General features: G+C 38.2%; 1 protein-coding gene across 13 annotated transcripts in view; it reads left to right on the top strand.

Moving 5' to 3' along the window:
• LOC124639400 (cytospin-A) overlaps nt 1-15,884 on the top strand; it is a 54,599-nt gene that overhangs the window by 25,273 nt on the left and 13,442 nt on the right. For 6 of the 13 annotated variants that reach the window (XM_047176741.1, XM_047176744.1, XM_047176746.1 and 3 more), the window contains exons 2-13: nt 5,039-5,535; nt 6,298-6,453; nt 6,864-7,046; nt 7,446-7,570; nt 7,951-8,110; nt 8,401-8,496; nt 8,885-9,009; nt 9,809-9,950; nt 13,085-13,267; nt 13,849-13,980; nt 14,511-14,648; nt 15,374-15,536. In XM_047176741.1, the coding sequence (XP_047032697.1) occupies nt 5,131-5,535; nt 6,298-6,453; nt 6,864-7,046; nt 7,446-7,570; nt 7,951-8,110; nt 8,401-8,496; nt 8,885-9,009; nt 9,809-9,950; nt 13,085-13,267; nt 13,849-13,980; nt 14,511-14,648; nt 15,374-15,536 (2,008 nt within the window). In that variant the 5' untranslated portion in view covers nt 5,039-5,130. Of the gene's footprint in view, nt 1-4,948; nt 5,536-6,297; nt 6,454-6,863; nt 7,047-7,445; nt 7,571-7,950; nt 8,111-8,400; nt 8,497-8,884; nt 9,010-9,808; nt 9,951-13,084; nt 13,268-13,848; nt 13,981-14,510; nt 14,649-15,373; nt 15,537-15,884 lie in introns of all 13 variants that reach the window. The other 7 variants (XM_047176737.1, XM_047176738.1, XM_047176739.1 and 4 more) reach the window with 2 other exon arrangements.

Below are 15,884 nucleotides of genomic sequence, written 5' to 3'. Positions count from 1 at the left end.
GTGGAGTAATTTGTACGTTGAAATCTAGTCCTGGCAGCAAAAGTTTGTATCCTTTATTTTTGGATGCTTCAGTTGATACAATATTGCTAACAAGACTACTATTTAGATTAAAATGAGACGTTGGGATCTTTCTGCCAATAACAGTTTTTATGTAACGAATGTTTCTCACGCACTTACAGTAATTGTATCCTTCAGTTAAGCTATTCTCGTGGCTTTATCTTTATCATCTATTATATTCAATACAGTGTTTGTATTTAATTAGTTGGTTTTACCTACAGCACCTAACCTTAAGACAATAGGTGTTTTATTATCTACGTCATTCCTTGTGAAATATTTGTTTGCCGTCTCAATGAAATCTTAAAGATTACAAACTTTACTCATATCGGTATATGGAAATATGGCCTTTAGTATCTTTTGTACAAAAACAAATGGTCCCAAATAAGTCTTAATAATATTTAATATCACCCAAATCTATCAAGCACTCAAATTACACGACCATTTATTCACCGCCAGGCATAAGCTTGACATAAAAGTCCTAATCTCCATGTTATAAAAAACCAGTCGTGATTTAAAAGTATGACACGAGAATCTGTACCAAACAAGATTATAATTTACTGTATTGGTATTCGCAGCTTCCATATTGGCGTGGCGACCTCCCTAGGCCGCGGCGGCCATGGCTGGTCGTTCACCTCAACTCCTAGCTCGAGGAATGCTGTTCCATAGACATTGTGAAAAAACTCCAACCTTTTAGCGCGTTTTCGAAAAAAGTTTGACGACCAGTTGAACCTTTTTTGACGAGCATTCTTTTTTTGTTTGTTGGCGTATTTAGGTTATGGTTTCAAAGTTGGTAGCTGTTTTTTATTACGTTTGGTTTTGTTTTTGTACTGTGTGAGTTTGTAGGTAAATGTTTTCTTGGTAATCAAATGTAGGTTTTTAGTAGGTCAGAGATTTTTTTTCTTCTAAGATTAGATTGCTGCTTTGGAACCTCATAGCCCTCATAGCACTTATCACAATGTTGACTCCACAAAAATACGAATTCCAAAGTTATAGGAATAATTACAAAAACCTTCATTACACTCAGCTTGATATAAAATCGATAAACTCTCAATTTTATTTCGTTTTGTCTGCCCGTTGAGAAAACATCTCGATATATTACTCACCCCGTTAATCCAACCTCAATGGAGAGAATTCCAATTATTTGCAATTTCGTCTTTCTGCGAATCGTCTCCCGATATAGACGTATGCAAGCCCATTTTTAGCCTAACCTTGCAAGCTTTTTAATTGAAGGATTTCTTACATATGAGGAGTAGTTCTACGCTTATGCTCATTAAAAACGAATGCCTTATTCAGACCTGTTCGCTTTTCGTTCGCTGTTCAACTATATAATGCACAGAAATTGCACGTTCTTTTGTTTTGGTGAAAATTCTTTCGCGTAAAGTTTACTCGTAAAAACATTTCGAGAATGTCTTCGAGTAATTGGTGAAAGACCGTAACGTCTAATACGTTACGTAGCCTACACGCTTTATCGCTCTTCCAACGTGACCATAGTCAATAGTCCATACCAGCATGCAAACAGATGGCCATACACATTTGTTTAACTTTCTCGAATAACGATATTAACATATTGGACCAGTCAATTGCATGGAAAATACTCAAGTACTTAAAAGTCCAGATAGTCGCACATCTAATGCAAAATTGATATTAGTATAGTTCGGCCATTCAGAGAATGCGTTCCTGACACGTCGCGATTGAACTGACGACGTAATAACATTCATTGATTATTGATATAATAATGTTGTTTTAATGCTCCTCAATTGTTAAAACGGTAAACAACCAGCAAAAATATTTTTATCGTAACTGCAACGCCATTGCAAAGTTACGTCGTCAGTTCAATCGCGACGTGTCAGGAACGCATTCTCTGAATGGCCGAACTATAACGTTAAATATTTTAGATTTATTTTCAGTGATAATATCGTAAGATCTCATATCATTTGATGGGGAAACATAATACCTACAAAAAATCTAGCATCGCCTACAGAACACGATGTCATTGTGGAGGTAATTTATATTCATAAAAAGCCGTCAATATGCCAATAAATCTTGCGCAGACGCCTCGCACTCGCGGCTAATAAGGCAGTTAAAGTGATCGATCTATGGCCACTTTGATATTCGCTAGAGGTGTAGAGAAAGCGCATTCTTTTCAACACCTTGCTGCTTGAGGAATGTCAATCGGAAGGGACATACAAGTCTAATACATGTAACTTGATTTTGATACCGTTTTGGGCCTAGAATCATTCCTTGGGGAAATCTTACAAACGGTTGTAAACTTGATCATGAAGATATATCCAAGTAGATTGAAGTCTTACATTTTTGAGAAGCACATGATTTAAAAAGTGAAAGCTGGTTTAAGCATGCTTATCAAGTGAGAACCCTCTGAATAAGTATGGCGTTGTCTTTAAGCCTCAATGATCTTTTGTTGCGTCAACGTCATTGGTTGCTCCAATTTCATTTGTACGTGTTCATGTCTAACATGAGTCATGATTAATTATTATTTAAAATTGTGTAATATATGTATTAGTAGTATCTATTATCCGTTAGAAAATACCAGCTTATCTCGTCTAGCTCGGAAATCTGATGCGGCAGAGCATCGACCTCTTATTGCACAGGACGTTGATTCAACTTCATTCCAACGTTATGTATGAATGAGCTAATCGAGACCTACACATGCAACGCGTTATAGGTATGTGTAATACATAACTCGATCAATGTGAGAAAGTGACGTATTTTATTTACTTGTTAGATTAGGTACCGCTGCTTAATACAATTCTGATTGAACTCTTTCCATTCATAATGAGTTATTCTCATTGAATAATAAAGCTACTGTTCTTTATCTTACTTTCTCTCTTTGTTTACCAAATCCTTTTTAAAAACGAACGGTTATTTTTCTTTATTCGGCAAATAACGTCAATCTGATTCTAACAATTCTTCATCGTCACACCTACCTGACATGTAGCCAACATTACCCACTTTAAGTGCAGTACCATTCCTAAATCGGTTAGTTGGCGTCCGCTAGCGAACACTGGCCACATACAAATCAACCCATACATTATATATTTACATACATACAACTACGGTATGGCGTGGTTCAAATTGAATTACTCAAGTAAATTGACACTGGGCTTGGCATAGCTTCGCAGTTTGGACGAACAGGGTGTGGCGTTAGCCGTAACAATTATTTTGATTATAAGGGACTAATCTGACAGGCTTTTGAGGGGAAATTGTTTATATAAATTGCAAAACATCTATAATTATATCATAAAATATTTTTGCTTACCGCAAATATAAGAATCAAATGGTTCATATGAATTAAAGAAAGAAAACAAAAGACAATAAAAATAGATCTTTTAAAAAATTGAAAACAAGACGAGACCCACCTTTCTTCAAACAATTCACAGACAAACTACGTATTCAAAATCCCATTGTAATCCATGAAAGGTATAACAAAAGCACAATAAACGTGACGATTTCAAATAAAAGCAATTGAATGTTCCCGATGCCGTACTCAGTAGCTACGGGAACAAAGACTGCCCTTCACCGTCCCCTATTTATTTGCATACAGGGGGGACGAGGTGCATGTCCTACTCCGAATAACTTGGATTATCGGATAACCGACGGCCATCTAGGTATAGGGTAATTGTGTTTTAAATGTCGGGGAATTTTATGGGGATTCATAGTTCGCTTGCTATGTGCTTTAGATAGATGAGTATTCGCTTGGAAGCCTTTGAATCCGTAGTATGATGTAGGGTTGCTATTTTGCTTGTTGGGTGATTTTTATTGTGTAAAGGGTGAATGGAAATAACATTTTTTATATCGTAATTATCTTCAGTGATATCGTTGTTGATATTTATGATGTCATCTATAGTTACTTTTCGATACAAGGGGTCCATAGTTCTATTATCTATACTATACGCTTGTTTTTATCTTCTTTTCGAATCTTCCGATTTTGCATTATTATTTATCGTAACGTAAAGGTGCACAGAAATCAATTCTAGCTAACTAGTTCCATATCACTCGGCATTTGATGCATGCCACACCATGTTATTTACTCCACATCATGTATAATACATTGGCTAGCTATCTGGTAATTAATTCTGTGCGTGCCATGCAATTAAGATGAGTTGAGTCACTCAAACAATATGGACAAATGTCTCTTGTATCTCCCCTATTTACGTTTTTTACATTATTTATGTCCATTAAATCGGCGTTAATCGTAACAGTTGTATTGTCTTCATTTACAGCTCGTTTCAAATTGTTCGCATTAAGGATTTGCGCAGTTACATTCCGAATACTTAATTGGATTTACGTGCAAACAGATTCTGTGTCCTAAACACCTTCGTTTTTGTATGGCTTAATAATGATGCCTTTCTGACACACGCAGTCGTCCTTGAATTTTACAACTAGCGTGAGACTATTAGACTCTGATACGGTCTACGTATTAATTCCATTGCCAAATATGTATGGCAATAAAAAACATAATACCTAGACAATTTGCATATTGTTTCATTAATATCTCTTTATCTATTGTTGTGATTTGATAAATCTGTCGAGCCGATAGGAATATTATGTCAGTGTTCCATGAGGTGAACTGATCACGTTGCCTTTATATACACGCGGCTATCTTTATAACGTTTAATTAATTAACCCATTTATCTGATAAGAATTGTTGTTGTAAGTTGTAAGCACAGTCTTGTTACAGAGTTTGAGTAGTGATAGTTTCCTGTACACGAACATCTGTCGACTCAAGCGATGTGCGGGAGCATCCAAATTTTTTTGTTCGCGACTCGTAGTCTAAAAACGTGTCGAGTGATTTCCGTTACAAAGTTAAACCTTTAGGGAGTGATAACTTGTGTATATTTTTATACAAACATTGTCGTTTTGGGTATTATAGTGAAAGCTACACAGAATCAACGAGACGTCAAAGTTTTGTAGAACACAAGACACTAATCTAATTCCAATCAATCATGTCTAATTCAAACAGCTGTGCACAAATTACAAAGTGAAACAAACGAAATGAAACCGAACTTATTCGATCAGTGAAACGAAAACGAAAAATGATATAAATAATTCAAGATGATGAAGTTCAAATCATTGTTCCGTAGAGGGCCAAGTCAGGGGAAACAGGAGTCTACTCTAAAAGGGGCTCCGTCAGTTTCGAGCCTCGACTCGAAGCACCACAAAGTTGCACCATCACGCGACAAAGCATTGAAAATCTTTGGGTCGAAGGAGAAGTTACATAAAGCTCATAAGAAGAAGGACTTGGGGAATAATAATGCAGTTTTAGAAGACCCTGAGCTAAGGGAAGGTTTGGAGTATGAAGATGGACAGGTTGGAGTGCACGCGTATGGCAGTGCAGAGGAGCTGGGGTCGGTAGACGGGCGAGGCTCGCAGGAGTGCGTCAGTCTGCCCGTCACTCTGAATGCCGATCACATGCCCGGCTTCCAGGAAGTGGAGCTCAGGCCTAGAGTACCATCTGAGGTCAGTAACTGTTCTTTTATAACCGAGCCTTATGAACCCACACTCGTAGACAGTAATATTAATATAGAGGAATTAAGTCCAACGGTAGTTTTGATATTGAAGCGTGTCAAAAGTCAGTATGACGCTCCGATTATGTTCTTAAAAAAATATCTCAAGTAGCCGTTGTAATTTGACACACTTTAAAAATAAACAAAAGCGACGAAGAAATTGATAATATCGTATCAAGTTGTAAGAATTTAATTAGGCGTGCACCAGCACATAGTTTAGATTGGATTTTCATGGTTTTAGTTTATTTCAATCAATGTAAGAACCTTGAAATTTGATGACTAGCTGTTCATTTTAATGATAGTTTGTGAACGATATGTCTAACGTTACGTATTAGATTATTGTAATTCCATACACGAATGTCGTGTTGAATTGCTAAAACGTACCTACTTTTATCTATTCAGCATTCTCTTGTAGTAATACAGTAATACACATTACTATTTATTATTTCCTCAATATTATATTTCGGTTCATTCATAAAGCAGACTTACCTGATACTATTTAGTAAGTTATGGGATTACACTATGACGTGCTAAAAGAAGGAAATTGGGTAGTAAACAAAACGTCACAATACTGACCAACAGACGTAAAACGTACGTACGACGTAGACGTAATTCATACCTCTTATTGTCTCCCTTAAACTTGGTTCGGTCAGTAAGGCACAGGCGTTTCGTTCAGGATTTATATTTTTCTTAATTTTTGAAGTATTCTTGTTAGGCGTCGTTGGCATCCGGGGTCCGGGAGATTGAATCACTAAGGAGAGAGCTGGAAGCTACAGTGATGGAGCGAGCACAGCTGCAGGCCAGGGTTGAGGAGCTGTTGGAGAAGGTGACAGAAGCCGACCGGCTTCGAGGGGAATTGGAAAGGATGAAGGTTTGTAGCTGCGCGTGAGGTATCTCATTTATTGCGCTTGACATGTAGACCATTTCAGTCATTGTATTGAGTAGGTTTTGGTATCTTTGCCAGTTAACGTAGTCTTATTTTAAATTCTTAATCTATGTATAAATTAATAGAACATAAGTACGTCAATAAGGTATGACAAAACCAAGAACTAGGTTAAGTATATCTAACTGTTTACGTTATATGAAAATGACCAAAAATAAGATAAGAATAATAGGAATGGTAACATTGGTGAAGTCGTGGTGGCCTAGTGGGTAAAGAACCAACCTCTCGAGTATGAGGGCGCGGGTTCGATTCCAGGTCAGGCAAGTACCAATGCAACTTAGCAAGAATACCTACCAAGACTTCTTAGCACATTCAAGAGCATGCTTAACATATTCCAGAGCATGGAAGCGGAGCGGTCGGCGGCGCTGGAGCGGCTGGCGGACGAGAACGGCGCGTTGCGCGCGCGGCTGCGCGGCGTCGCGCACTCGCCGCTCTCCGACAGCGAGAAGCGGCAGCTGCTGCTCGCGCCCGCGCCGCGCCGCATGCACTCCTCCGCGCCCGCCTCCATTGCGCTCGCTAATGTAAGACCACCGATGAATAAACCCAAAACTCCACCAAAAGGATACACTCATAGTCTTTCCAAAGCCAGCTCAATCTATCACTAGGCTGGACTTCTTTCATCTCTTCTTCTTCTTCACTTGTTTCTAAACGTGTCCAGAAATGGCCATGCCAAAGAAGTTATATTTTGGTTATTAAAAAAGTCTAAGATATAACTGACAGCCAAAGGACAAGTCTTCCGATAAAATAATTTTATGTATGAACATAAGTTGAAACCTGAAATAAAGGAATAGATAAAATAAAGGGCATCCTAAAATTAGGGGTAAATGGACAGGAAAGTACTTGGGGTACAGCGAAAGATTGGAGAAATTAAAGATTAAGCAGCAGCTAGCTAAACTCTCTTGACTTCTTTTTCCTTATAGGGTGAAGGCGACAGCGGTGAAGCCAGCACTCCGGAGTGGGACAAGCACTCGTCGTCGTCTCTGAGCGAGGTGTCGGTCGCGTGCCTGCAGGACCGCATCCTGCAGATGGAAGAGCACCATTATAGGTAATGGAATTAATACTGAAGGGTTAGAAAGTCCTGCTTCTTGATTTTAATTCTATGTGGAACATCGTTTTTGGCTCTTGTTAACTATGGAAACTGTCCATATTGACGTGGATGAAAAATATACCCATAAACTTATGCTCGCAAGAAGTCGTTACCTTAACCTAGTCCGCAAGAAAAAGCCTAGCAAAGGTCTCAAAAATGTGCAAAATGTTACTAAGTAACTGAGTTGAGCATGTCAATCTTACAGTCCTTTCCTTTTAAACCCTGATGATATGATCAGGTGCATTCAATCAGAATGACCATCCCAAAATTATAGGTAGAGATAGCCCACCTCCCTATTTTATACACAATTTCTCAACATTTCAAATACGTTCTTCTAGTACAAGCGAAGAACTGCAAGCAACACTAGCGGAACTGGCAGATCTTCAGACACAGCTGGCTGATGCTCACGCAGACAACGAGAGGCTGGCTGATGAGAAGCAAGTGCTGCTCGAGTCGCTCTGCCGACAGACTGAGAAGCTTGAGGATAGTCGCACTAAGGTATTGTTGAATGCATTATTACACATTAAACGAGTCTCGTTGATTAATTCTCTCACATTTTTTTTTGTATGTTGTCTTCAGATTCTTGTTTTGTTTTGATAACCTGATGGTTACAAAGCCTTAATTTTCTCCAATTTACAATATAGCCCTTTACACCGATTCATTTAGAACGCAAAATTTGGTGCCATTGATTTTTGCTCTTCCTTTAAAATTCTCAAATGGTTGATAGAAATTAATTCCAATTAAACTCAATCTCAATATTACCACATTATTTATTTTGAAATCTTCAGGTGGACACATTACAAGAGCTGCTACTTCGCGAAGGTGTGGAACCAGAGACGTTAGTTTCTGGAGATGCCGACCAGCAGTTATTTGCTGTCCTCAAGGTAAACACACACACACATACACCCATACATGACACATTTTATTGAAGAAAACAACCGATAAATAAAGTTTACCTTAGTTACAGAATACAATTTATGTTAGATCTAGCTGCTTCTCCCGGTGAGACCGCGTCCCGAGACAGCCCCTTCTCGTAATCGGGTAAAAATTAACCTCCGAGCCCGGGCTCTAGATCTGGCTGTAGAAGTTGAAATAAGTTCCGTAATTTTTGCGTGAAATTGCGATAGAACTTTGATGTCATTATATTTAGATACTGCACCAACCTACATAAATATCCAAATCATGATTATTCAAACAAAAACAACCTCACCAATACTACACATTTATCTCTCAAAATGATCAATCAATGTCTTCCATATCTATCGATTGCAGTTATCTCAAGAAGAGCGCAGACATCTGTTGACAAAACAGGAGCAGTTGGAAGCTGAGCTCAACCAAACGAAGACTGCCTTGGAAGAAAAGACCAAAGAAAACGAGACATTGGCTGAGAGAATACGGTAAGTGGTATTTAATTACAGCCTTACTTATAAACGTGAATTAAATAAAAGTAATGCCTTAGAATTAAATAAACGTTGCTTAAGCATGTCTTTACTAACATTTAATCACTACTTAAGACTTTAAGTAGTGATTAGTTAAAATGTTGCTTAGAAGGTGATTAGAGATTTTATAAGTAAGGGGGTTTGCGTTTTTCTTTAATGTTAATAATATTTTATTTCTACACTACAGAAATATAATGCTGATCTATAAAAAGGCATGAGATTTTTGTCTAAGATAATGTTTCTGGTTTTAGTTTATACAATGTATTGTCAATTTTATTGCAATAAGACATATTTTATTCCCCTCGAATCATTATGTATTAGTTAGACCATTGTCCTAGGGAGGCGGACATTACAAATACCTTTCACCAGATGGAAATTGTCAATAGTAAATAAGATTTTGTTACATTTGTTTTATTAATATGTAGACGAAAGGTATGATGAATATAAGATCAATCCAAAAATATAATTACTTTATTTATTATATAAATGGAAACAGTAAATAAATGCTACCGATAGGTAGTAATGAGCTTGGAGTATGTTGACGACATAATGATTTTCCATTTTTATCTGTTCTGATTAAACTATGATTTGGCCGTTGGTACAAACAAGCGAGAAAACAAACGGTCAACGTCTGAACTTAGTCTTACGGCATAGATTCAATTTGGCAGAAAGTGTGTAAGTGATGTCTGGCAGAGGGAGAGGAATTGTTGAATTATTTTATAACATGTATTTAATGAAAGTTTGAACATCTCCACAGTGTGTTAGAAGCGAGCGTAGAGCGAGCAGAATCAGAGCGAATGCGATGCGAACACGAAGCGGACTCGGCACAGGAGCTCGCCGCCACTCGTCAGCATCAGATCGCCACGCTCACCGACCTGCTTGATGCTGCTAAAGCTAAGGTGAGATTGTGTTACAGCAAGCGTACAGCGAGCAGTCTGAGCAAATGCGATGCGGACACGAAGCGGACTCGGCACAGGAGTGAGCTGTAGCATCAAGTCGCCCGTATAACATAAGGAACTTTTTGACTCCAAGGTGCTTTATGAGATTCTGTAAAACCCACAAAGTGATTTAGAAGGAAAGGAGGAAGACGAAACAGTTTTCGCGTTTCGTACCCAAATTTTTTGATGCTCCGTCACAACAGTTGCTTTTGCGAAAAATTCCCCAAAACTTCTACTGAGAAAAAATGTTCTACATGGTCAGCACCAAAAGTCGATGAACAGAATCAACATGACAAAACACCTGTTCACAATAAAATGCCATAAGTTATAGTCGCAACTAGGAAACAAAATAGACTGTACACCAGAAACTTACAAAAGTCGTTAAACACGAGTATTTCAAAAGTATCTGTGCACTAGTATTCCTAAAGTCGCTGTACACCATCAATCCAAATGTCGCTGAACATCATTGTATCAAAAGTCACTAAACAGCAGTAAATACAAAATTAGGTTAACAAAGTATATTTTTAATGTTGCCGTGTGTTAATGTACTTTTGACGCTTATGTTGTTCAGCTACTTTTGGGACAGTACTTGCTTGACCTTAATAATGTATGTTAACACGTTAGTATCTATTTCAATAATTTTAATAATTATTTTGGAAATACACTCTTTTGCAAAAAAAGCGGGCACCTATGCGAAATCTTAGTTTTAAGGACTTTACGTGTATTTCAAAGGGTTTTAATGATTGTAGTATATTTCTAGCATCAAAAGGGTTAGCCAAGCATGCGTGAGAGTGTATTCTAAATTTGAATTTTGTACAATTGCTAAGAAATTGGTTAAACCTTGTTTTGGACTAATTGCTGGCAGAAAGTTCGTCGGTGTTTTGAAAAGTTTTTGAAGTGATTTTCAGAAAACTGATAATGCAGTCTTAATTAATGTACCTTTTTGTTAGATCAAAACATTTTTGAAAAACTATGCGTATTTGATAAAATTTTCACCTGCTCTAAATGGGCTATACTGATGATTGATGGCAATGTTAAGAGTTTCGGTATTTAGTGTAAAGCGTTCTTCTGTTTAGATATTATACCCACGTGTTTTAAAATATCGCTTTTTCATAATTAAACACTATTTAGAGGAGTATCAGTACATTGGGCTGCGACAAAACCAATTTAAAGTAAGCAGTGCCGATCGCAACTCGTCTCCTATCGTACTTTGACATTAAGAAATACCAAATTTTGTGATAAATGTTAAAATTAACCACATGAAAAATGATGAGGAGGGTTAAAGCTATCTAAAAAGTCTAATTATTGCCGCGTTGAAGCTCTCTATAACTCCATAGGTATCGGGTTACTAAACGATGATTTCGCTGAAAGGGAGTCAAGAATTCAAAGGTATTGACCAAACGTATGTTTCTTAAGAAATGAGCAGATAGCCAATTATTGTTATGATTTAAGCAGGAAAGTGCTGTAGATGCTAGGAAATCTCGGTTCAGGCAAGTTTATTTCATAAAATGTCCGTGGGATGAAAACACGCTATTTGAACGCTCAGACTCATAGATCTTCGGAGGTCTACGGAGTTTCCCAAGAGACGAGGTTGTTTGAAAATCAGTGATTACGAGACCTTAAGACCTCGTGCTCAGTCTATGCGGTATTTTCTGTATTTTGTAGAATTTCAAGATTTTTAAAAATGTTAAAGTCCGAAAGGAGACGAGTTGTGATCGGCACTGCTTACTGCTTACTTAACTGCCTCGTTGGTCTAGCTGTCGCAAGTGTGGCTGCTGAGCACGAGGTCTCGGGTTCGATTCCCGAGTCGGGCCGAAATCGCTTTGTGGGTTTTAGAAGACTTTCACAAAGCAGCCCGAAGCCTGGAAGTTGGTGATTGATTCACCCGTGCATCGGAGAGCACGTAAATGTCGGTCCTGCGCCTGATCTCTTTCCGGTCGTGTCGGATTGCCGTCCCATCGGGCTATGAGAGTGAAGGAATAGGGAGTGCACCTGTGTCTGCGCAAATGCTTGTGCACTATAATATGTCCTGCGCAGTTGGCTAATCTCCTTACATGAGAACAGCCGCCGTAGCCGATAATCGGCTAGGAGGACATCATCATCATCATCATCACTTTAAATTGGTTTTGTCGCAGCCCAATGTACTGATACTCCTCTAAATAGTGTTTAATTATGAAAAAGCGATATTTTAAAACACGTGGGTATAATATCTAAACAGAAGAACGCTTTACACTAAATACCGAAACTCTTAACATTGCCATCAATCATCAGTATAGCCCATTTAGAGCAGGTGAAAATTTTATCAAATACGCATAGTTTTTCAAAAATGTTTTGATCTAACAAAAAGGTACATTAATTAAGACTGCATTATCAGTTTTCTGAAAATCACTTCAAAAACTTTTCAAAACACCGACGAACTTTCTGCCAGCAATTAGTCCAAAACAAGGTTTAACCAATTTCTTAGCAATTGTACAAAATTCAAATTTAGAATACACTCTCACGCATGCTTGGCTAACCCTTTTGATGCTAGAAATATACTACAATCATTAAAACCCTTTGAAATACACGTAAAGTCCTTAAAACTAAGATTTCGCATAGGTGCCCGCTTTTTTTGCAAAAGAGTGTATTTCCAAAATAATTATTAAAATTATTGAAATAGATACTAACGTGTTAACATACATTATTAAGGACAAGCAAGTACTGTCCCAAAAGTAGCTGAACAACATAAGCGTCAAAAGTACATTAACACACGGCAACATTAAAAATATACTTTGTTAACCTAATTTTGTATTTACTGATGTTTAGTGACTTTTGATACAATGATGTTCAGCGACATTTGGATTGATGGTGTACAGCGACTTTAGGAATACTAGTGCACAGATACTTTTGAAATACTCGTGTTTAACGACTTTTGTAAGTTTCTGGTGTACAGTCTATTTTGTTTCCTAGTTGCGACTATAACTTATGGCATTTTATTGTGAACAGGTGTTTTGTCATGTTGATTCTGTTCATCGACTTTTGGTGCTGACTGTACATACTCTTTACCTACATACGACTCACGGAATTTTATACCAATGTACATGTTGGTCTTCCAGTTAGAAGAACGAGCGGGTGTAGCGGAAGGGGCAGCGGAAGCGGAAGCGGCGGCGGCCGCAGCGCGTCGCGACGCGGAGGCGGCGGCGGCGCGGGCGCTGGCGCTGGCAGAGAGGCTGGCGCATGCGCAGCGACAGCTAGACAGAGCTCACTCCGATGCTAGGAAGATGCATGATGATGCTATGGTATGTAGTTTATATAACTGCCTCGTTGGTCTGGCGGCTGCCGAGCACGAGGTCTCGGGTTCGATTTCCGGGACGGGCCGAAATCGCTTCGTGGAAAAAAGCCCGAAAGTTGGTAATTGATACACCCGTGCATCAGAATCGGTCGGTCCTGCCTGATATCTCTCCAGTGGTGTCAGTTTGCCGTCCCATCGGGCTATGAGAAAGGATTAGTAAGTGCACGTGTGTCTGCGCAAATGCTTGTGCACTATAATATGTCCGCAGTATGTATGTGTGCACTTAGTTAATCTCCTTATATGAGAATGGCCGCCGTGCCGATAATCGGCTAGTAGGACATTAACATGTACCATGTACCTACTTTATGGTGAATGGACAAAACTAAACTTACGTCGTGACAAACATTTCTTTAACTGTTTGTAATAGCATCATCCACTTTATTATAAAACGTGGTCCTAAAAAGTACCGGCTTAAGTGCTAGGCAGGTATAAATCATCATCTCCAACAAAGTTTAAATCCTCAATGGGGCACACAAAAAGGACAACTTCAAATCGCAATATAATATCCATATTGTCAAAATGTTCCAGGTGTCGCGAAACAACGCGAAGTCCACGATATCGGAGCTGGAATTCCAGATTGAACAGCTGCGACAGGAGAAGACCGCCATGCAGGGGGAGATGAAGACCTTACAGGAAAACGCTGAAGAGATGCAGATACAGGTATTATTTATTTAAAGGATGAAAATACAGAAAGTATTGATTTTCAGTTAATACGGCTAAAATAAGACCACGGAGTGATGCTGTAAAGCATCCGAAACGTCGGAATTAAATAATATTAATACAACCGCGATAAAATCTGTAAAAGTAGCTTTATTAAAAAAAAAAAAAAAACGAATCGGAAGAGTTACGGTGTCACAACAGGCAAAGTATTTTACGATAAATATGAACCAAACTTAACGTAGATTTGGAAGATATTTCTGGATTCCGTAGGTACGAAGAGGTGGGCAAGTGGTGTTTGTAGTTATGGGGTTTATGATGTCACGCGATGACTTACAAGCTTTGATTTGTGAAGACATAATTGAAATTATTGTATTTACCTATTCATTTCGTCTCGAGGAGGTGAACATATTGTTTCGTCGTGCGATCGTTGTCAATCAGTTCGACATCTCTTATGTCAATACACATGGAAGTTAACCTTCCGTGTTGCTACTGAAAACAGATAATAATAAGTTTTATGTATATACTTGCAGGTGCAGATGGCATCAGACGAGAAGCTATCGCTGATGTCCCGCGCGGGCGAGGCGCTGGCGCGAGTGGCGGAGCTCGAGCGACAGCTGCAGGACGCCCGGGCACGACATGCCCAGCTCACACGGGACCGCGAGAGAGATGTACTTACTTCATTCATATAGATTATGTGCTACTTTGATTTCTTTAAAAAGGATCTGCTTCAAAAATAAGGCAAATCCCAAGGAAATTGAAAATAAAAGGGATCCCAAACAAACTAAAATTATGAGAAAGAAGAAAGTAAAGGGCTTACTACACTTTACTAAATTTAGTAGCCTAATTAGGTTTCTAAATTATGTAGTGTGTCAGTAGCCGTCCTTAAGGGCTTATTACACTTGACTAAATTCAGTCGTCTAAATGATTCAGTCACTAAATTCAGTCAAATGTAATCGCATTTAGGAAGGTAGTTTTCATTAAATCATTTAGAAACCTAATTAGACAAACCTATTTAGACGACTGAATTTAGTCAAATGTAATAAGCCCTTTATTCCTAAATTTAGAAACCCACCTTCCTAAATGCGATTTCATTTGACTGAATTTCGTAACTGCATCTTTTAGACGACTGAATTTAGTCAAGTGTAATAATCCCTTAAGCCCAGTAAACTATATCAAGAGGATTCCAAAAATCTCAATATTTTTATTATATTTTTATTGTTATGTGTCTTTCACTGGCCCAATTTATTTATGCATTTTTTTTACATACGTAGTAGCATAAGTTAAGTTTATTGAAATAATGCGACTTGGTAAATGTATGTAGACAAATACATACATAACGCGCAAAGTTATAAAGTATGAAAAAACATTTAAACACACAAATCTTCCCAATCAGGAAGCTGAATGGAAGCAATTCCAAAGCGATCTTCTCATGACGGTCCGTGTAGCCAACGACTTCAAAACCGAAGCCCAACGCGAACTAGAAAGATTAGTCTCCGAGAACAAAGTCGCCAGAGACAGGATACGACTTCTAGAAGACCAGATGCACTCCCTCAAAGGTAAGTCCTAGTGTGCCGGAGACTTGCGGGTTTTCTTGTGGATACCTATCCAAAATTGTGAATTGGCCCTTGTATGATACACACAATTTGGTGGTTACAAATATAAAGTCATCGATGTAGACAGACAAAGCAATTGGGATTTGTACGAAACTGCAGCTAATGTCGAGACAGTAAAAATGTTTGTATGTACAAAATTTTTTCTTCGTGATTAATCTTTATATGTTACACTTAGAATTTGTAATTTCATTGTTTGTTATGTGGGAGAGCACTCCACATTATTTTTATTATTTTGGAAGTATTGCACCAAGTTTGAAATTACAATGATTGGCAGATTTTTCTTTTCGTGTG

This window comes from Helicoverpa zea, chromosome 19 (assembly GCF_022581195.2).
Source record: "Helicoverpa zea isolate HzStark_Cry1AcR chromosome 19, ilHelZeax1.1, whole genome shotgun sequence".
Lineage (NCBI taxonomy): Eukaryota > Metazoa > Arthropoda > Insecta > Lepidoptera > Noctuidae > Helicoverpa > Helicoverpa zea.
The sequence above is the reverse complement of the archived record's forward strand: the minus strand, read 5'-3'. Positions and strand labels throughout refer to the sequence as shown.